General features: G+C 55.0%; 1 protein-coding gene across 2 annotated transcripts in view; it reads left to right on the forward strand.

Moving 5' to 3' along the window:
* LOC105295707 (dedicator of cytokinesis protein 1-like) overlaps positions 1–6,324 on the forward strand; it is a 29,777-nt gene that overhangs the window by 10,694 nt on the left and 12,759 nt on the right. For both annotated transcript variants that reach the window (XM_023533784.1, XM_023533785.1), the window contains exon 4: positions 2,635–2,760. In XM_023533784.1, coding sequence (XP_023389552.1) covers positions 2,635–2,760 — 126 coding nt within the window. The remainder of the gene's footprint in view (positions 1–2,634; positions 2,761–6,324) is intronic.

A 6,324-nucleotide genomic window follows, 5' to 3' on the forward strand; every position in this document is an offset into this window, starting at 1 on the left:
TGTAGACTTGCAAAGGTCAGGTGAACAGACCTGGTTCATTGTCTAGTTACCGAATGTCACTGGACTTTTAAGAAAAGGTTACCTTGATTCCTTTCCCACTGCGCTAAAGTAGAATGTGAATTAAATCTGAGGAATGTTCTGGAGGGGTGCCCCAACCCTATGGCTCTGCAGGGACCTTTGGTTTTCTTGGGGCATGAAATATCTGCCTCCCTGGCAAACAGCAGCAAAAGAAAAACCCCTGACCCAAAATGTTAATGAAATGTAAGGTGTATATACAGCACTGTCTCAAGCCGACCTCTCAATTTACACTTTCATTGGAAACCGTGCGCGAGGGCCAGTAAAAGCTGTTTGCATTGGAGCCGCTGCTGGGTTGGGGCCCCCGGCCACGCCCAGGCCCCTTCCTCCCCTCAGGTCTCCCGACTCTTGCAGAATCATCAGAGTTTTGATAAACTTTTACAATGGCATCACACAGGGGAAATAGAGATCGGGGCCAGGCCAGCAGGAGGTTTCTTGGAAGGGGGACCCAAAGCCTGCCTCCGTCAGTCTCACTGGTACTGTGGCACCATAGGCCGATTTGCTGACATCAAGGGGCCCAGCTCCTTGAACTCTAAGGACAGGAGGCGTGTCTTCAGGTCACAGAGATCTGAACATGACTGTTTTATCAAGTGCACCTCAGGGCCTCTGAGCCAGAATGCGCCTGGACCATGCCCCTGGTCCCTCGGGTGTACCTGGACAGGGAAGCAGGCGTTCTGGCCTCACATTGGGCCTCCTCCCGTGTGCTCCAGGCAGAGCTGAGAGCCGGTGGGGACAGCACACTGTTAGCTGTTGGACTGCAGGCTTTGTCCGTGGAGCACCGTGTTTTCGCCAGTGGTGGCCCGGGCCTACCCGGATGCTAGCTTGCCCATTGAGTCCCAGTCCAGAGCGGGCAGTGGCGGGGACAGTGCTCGTCACCGGGAACCTGGGGTCCCCTGCTGCTCTGCTCGCACTCCCGCCCGTCCCCTCCGAGCTCGTGGAGGCTGTGGCCTGTTTCGGGTTTGCATCCGCTGTTTACTTGTCACAGGTGGCACCACCTGCTCGCCCTGCGTCTGTGGTGCCCAGTGTGTATTGGGCACGTAGTAGATGCTCATTAGATACTTCTGAATAAATCAGAGGGACTCGGTGGATGGCAAGAGGAAAGGAGTTTCAGCTACTGGCAAAGAAAAAAACGTCATCAGTGACTCTGGACTTCCTCAACCGGCAGCAGTACAGATCTCACGGGGACAAAGATGACTCCAGGCCAGCTGCTAGAGGTCGAGGGTGCTGGGGGGCCAAGGTGCAAGGTCTGGGTTTAGTGAAGGGGAGCCGTCCTCAGCAGGAGCAGCCTCAGGTGGCATTCCTGGTGTGGACCCATCAGCTGTCTTCCAGTTCTACTTAGGATGCACGTAGTTAGGGAACTAGGTCTGTGGCTTTCCTGTCTGTCCTCTCCTGAGGGCATGGTGCTGAGCCCAGTGGTGAGGCATGGTCCCTTCTCCCGTGAGGCTGATGATATCTGGAGGGGGATGAGCTGGACGGACAGACAGACATGCTCTGCTGCTGCAGTGTGAGTGAGGGCAGATGCCTTTGTATTCTTTTGGGCTCATGGGGTCCTGCAGAGCTGAGTGACCAGGGAGTGAGTATTCCTGACCCCCAAGGTCACAGGGACAGTGCCCTCACTGTGCCAGTTGACAAGTGACAATGTCCCTTCCGACTTGGGAGGGACAGCATCCCAAGGGACAGCATCCTTGAAAATGGCTGTCGCACCAACCAGCTGCTTTGTCTCCTGCCTTTGGTTTTGTTATAGGTGTTGGCTTTATTCCCTCTTGTTATCCCCCCTTTTGATGGTCGCTCATGAGTGTTTGACACAAAACGCGATTCTCCATCAGCTTTCCTAGGACGGAGAGCGGGGCCCACTCTCGGCTCGTGGGCGTCAGCGAGGTTACCCTGTTCTCTGCCCGCACCCCATGTATCTTGCTTAGAGGGCCTGAAAGTCTTCACTCTCCTTTGGAGTAAAGGGCTGAGTGTCGGCCCGAGCACGTCTGCTCCTCCTGTGCCGTGACAGTGTCCCGGTCTCGCGGGACTGGCCGGCTGGTGGCCCACAGCCCAGGGCTCTGCTGCCCTTCCTCTGGAGCCCCCTGATGCTGCCTGGCAGTTTGAGACTTCTGTGGGTTGGCGACCTGTGACCTTAACCTCCCCAGTCCTCCTCCACGTCGTCCTTCCTGGGAGAATGAGAAGTGACCGCTTTCTCCATCCACTCCCAGAAAAATGCTACCTTCTGATTTATCTCAAATGCACGTCAACTCAAATGCGTCATTGATCCCAGGCAGACGTGGCACACAGCTGCTCTTAGTGCACAGATGCCTGTTAGGCACCTCCAGCACAGGGCTTGCGCCCCAGCCAATCAGATGCAGGGCTTGCGCCCCAGCCAATCAGATGCAGGGGACTCCCCTGGGCTGCGCACCTTTTCCCGGGCCCTTCTCTCTCTTTTCTTTCTCATCCAGTCACTTTCCCTGATAAGCCATTGAATTGCGAATTAAAAGTTGCTCATTCATTGGAGTTGATGTCTTTTTTTAAAAGGCGCAGGATAAAACGTGACTCACTCACACATTGTCTTTCTAGGTTTGTGGGTAACGCTGAAATTACTCCCTGGTGATATCCATCAGATCAGAAAAGAGTTTCCTCATTTGGTGGACAGAACCACCGCGGTGGCTCGGAAAACGGGGTTTCCGGAGATAATCATGCCAGGTGAGCACTGATCCCTTCAGGTTCCGGAGCGTGAGGCGGACTGGCCGGTGTTTGGGGAGGCCACGTAGCTGGCCACGAAGAGCGCCACGTGGGCCGTGACCTGTCGGAGCTCTTTCAAGCCGAGGCTTGAGTGTGTGGCAGGTGCGGTGCATCATTTCTGTAGGCGCCACTTCTGTGGCCAGAGTGAGAGCTGACCTCCCGAGTTCAGGCCGAGGGGAGGCGGCGTTGCTTGGTTAGAAATACTTGGAAAGACTGGTGGGGAGTGACACCTGACGTGACAGTAATAGAGACAAGAGGGCGAGGAAGCATCTAAGCATCCCGGCCCTGAGGACCTGGGGCGGGTGTCCGTCCCCGGCTAGGTAACCATCCGCGTTGTCTAAGCTGCCCTGCATGTGCCCTGTTCTGTTGTCACCCTACCCTGGCTGAGAGGGTCGCAAGCACTGGCTGGGCCAGACCGAGTCAGGAAGTAAAGGTGACCACCAAGGGGCCATTTGGAGAACTGTGCGGCACTCGCTCTTAGGCTCCGACGGATGGATGGTTTGCATATGAGGGCTGGTTCCCTCCGGGGCCAAAACCGCCCCTCCGTGGTCGTAGCGTAGGGTCTCTGTGATGCCGCTGGGCCCCTCTGGTGCCTGTAACGCAGCCGAATCACCCGGGACATGTTCAAAGTGAAGGGAGTACAGTTCAGGCGCCCTGGGTAGGTTGTGGCTTAAACGTGTACCACAGTGGTCCACAGCCTTGCACCCCATCCTTTGGCCCCAGATATGAGAAGCAGGACCTGGCTCTCACTTTGAATCCCACCTCGGCGACTCCCTGGCTCTGTGGCCTGGGCAGGTTATCTGATTTCTTAGCTACGGCCGCCTCATTTGAAGAATGAGAGTTAATGGTTCCTACTTATAGGGCTGGCTGAAATTAGGAGGCTATAGGGCAGGGGTCCCCAAGCCCTGGGCCGTGGACTGGTGCTGGTCTGTGGCCTGTCAGGAACCGGGCCGCACAGCAGGAGGTGAGTGGTGGGCCAGCAAGCGCAGCTTCATCTGTATCTGCAGCCGCTCTCCAGCTTTGGCATCACTGCCTCAGCTCCGCCTCAGATCATCAGGCATTAGATTCTCACAAGAGCACTGGTCCCTGGAGCCATGAAGGTTAGGGACTCTTGCTTCAGGGTATAAATGACAGAAAACAAAGGCCAACTCCAGTGGCCGAACCCTGAGGATGCTTATAGGCTTGCTCGTGGAGGGACAGGGACGGAGCCAGCTTCCAAGTCAGCCTGGACCAGTTTGTCTGCTGCTCCCAATGCTGAGTTGTCTCCTTTGCTTACTGACTTCCTCCCCTGGGGACAGGCCTCTCCGGCTCCCATTTTCTACCCAAATCCCAGTGTCCTGAAAAACAGGGCGTGCCTTCCACTCAGTGTTTCCAAATAAGGAGCTGGAGCATCAGTCCAGGGCCCTCTTGGGCCCTGTGTAGGGACGGGCTGGGCGGTGGGGTCTGCGCATAGGCCACCTGGGTGTCTGGGCGGGGTCAGCTCCTCCCCACTGCAAGGGCGTGAGGGAGGCGTGGACACCCTGCAGATCTGGATGGACTTCTGACCGGAACCAGGAAGGAGGAGGCGGATGTTTGCAGCTCGCACCTGCCCAGTTCACATTCTGGTGGCGCTCAGGCCCAGTCATGGGTTTGCAGCTTATTAAACCAGTAGCGCAATCGCATGTTAAGATTAATCTCTTCTATTTACGTAATAGTTTTCAATTTTCAAATAACATTCATATTAATAATCTGATTCGAGCCTCCCGAGATCTTGGGAAGCGTGTTAATATTTATCCTTTATATCTGTGGTTTGCAAATAAAGTCCACATTAGTGTAGCTTGATCTACCTGCGGATCTCGGGAGTGTACAAATTAGTGTGGAACTAATTCCTATCACGATTAAATCACAGCTTAAAGCCGTGAGGCTAATGAGCAGCGGAAATGGGGCCAGGCAGCCCCACGTGTGGCAGTGCCTATGGCCGCCTGTCACGGGGCTCTGGCGTGTTCTTGTGGGGAGAGGCGGCCACTCCACGCACACCCTGTCAGAGCTATGGCTTTGTTTACTTTAGGGCAATTGGGGACATGCTCTTTCTACTGCCTCTGTCTTTCAGGATTGTTGTGGGTCACAGTATCCCCTGTCTGGTGAATCAATATGAAAGACATCTGAAATCGGTTAGACCGAGTCACGGTGGCCCAACCGTACTGGAAGGAAGCGTGTCATTCAGCATGTTACGCAACTGGGACATTTATTTACTGCTCATATGGGTCAGGCCTGCATGCAGCACATGCACTTGGGCTTTTTAGTGCCTCTGTTGTCTGCGCTCGAATTCGAGGTGCAGATTTGTAGGTTGTCTGCTTTATCGTGGGTGGCCCTAGGATGTGCCCATTTACAGGGAGGCCCTGGGCGCTTCTAGTTCACACCGGTCATGGTTCCCTTATGATTGATGGACTTATGAAGTAAGTCCAAACCTGTAAAGTCATCTCGCAGTAGTGTTAGGGGGAAGCCACCCAGCTGACCGTTGTTCGAGTGGGCGCCAGGCACTGCGTTGGGAATGGGGGGTTCCAGCTTGAAGGAGTCACCTCAGTCTCTGAGGCCGCGTGATCACTGACAGGTGGCTGGTGCCACGTCTTACCCTTGGGAGAGAGAACATGGGGGTTTTCATTCAGAGCCCCAGCCACTGGCCTGGGAGAACCTAGGTTGACCCCATCTTATGTGCGCCTCACAGGGATGTGCTTCTCCTTTGCTGGTCGCCCTTCTCCTGGTCCACTGGGGTCCTGGGGTCCTGAAGGACATGCTGGGGAAGCAGTTGTCCCCTGAGCTGGGAAGGTGGCTAGAGGCTTGGATGAGGTGAAGGGATCTCTGAGTCCAGCTTTGTCTCCTTCCAGCCCCTCCCGTCCGCCAGTGGGAGCCCTGCAGCTGGGGATGCGTGTGCCGAGGGTCTCCTGTGGACACCTGTCTGTGGGGTTTGCCTGCTAGAAAGGGGGTCTCACTTCTGGGATGGCCCACATTGTGCATCTCTAGGCCAGTGGGAGAGTATGACCCTGGGGTTTACCCACCTCTCCACTCCAGCGCATGTTGGTTCCCTGGCCAATGAGGTCTCTGTGAAGCTGTTGTCACCCTTTTGGGTTATGGCTTTTGTGCGTTGATAGAATTTTCAGGTGGAGAGGTCACACCGACTACCCTGCCTTATCCACCAGACTGTTTTGCAGTGGGCGGCTAGGGGGGCGGGAGGTTAAGTGACTTGTCCGAGGCCACACAGCTCATTCGTGGTCTGGCAGGCAGTCTTGCCTCGCGCCTGGCCCTGAGCTCCATCACCTTCCTCATCTGTCATGGTCAGGAGCAGCGGTGCGGCCCTGCCTCCTCTCCCAGCAGCTACTGAGGCTGTGGTAGTGGCCCACTGGGATTATTATAATACTGATTTTAAATGACAGTTTAATTTAATAGTTGGATACATTAAAAGCCAGAATAGAGCAGTGAAAAGGAAAAAAAAAAAAAACCAACAAGAGAAAAAACAAGAAAGCAAAGAGATTTCTTTTTCTTAAGGGA

The sequence above is a fragment of the Pteropus vampyrus genome, unplaced genomic scaffold, assembly GCF_000151845.1.
Source record: "Pteropus vampyrus isolate Shadow unplaced genomic scaffold, Pvam_2.0 Scaffold111, whole genome shotgun sequence".
Classification (NCBI taxonomy): Eukaryota; Metazoa; Chordata; class Mammalia; order Chiroptera; family Pteropodidae; genus Pteropus; species Pteropus vampyrus.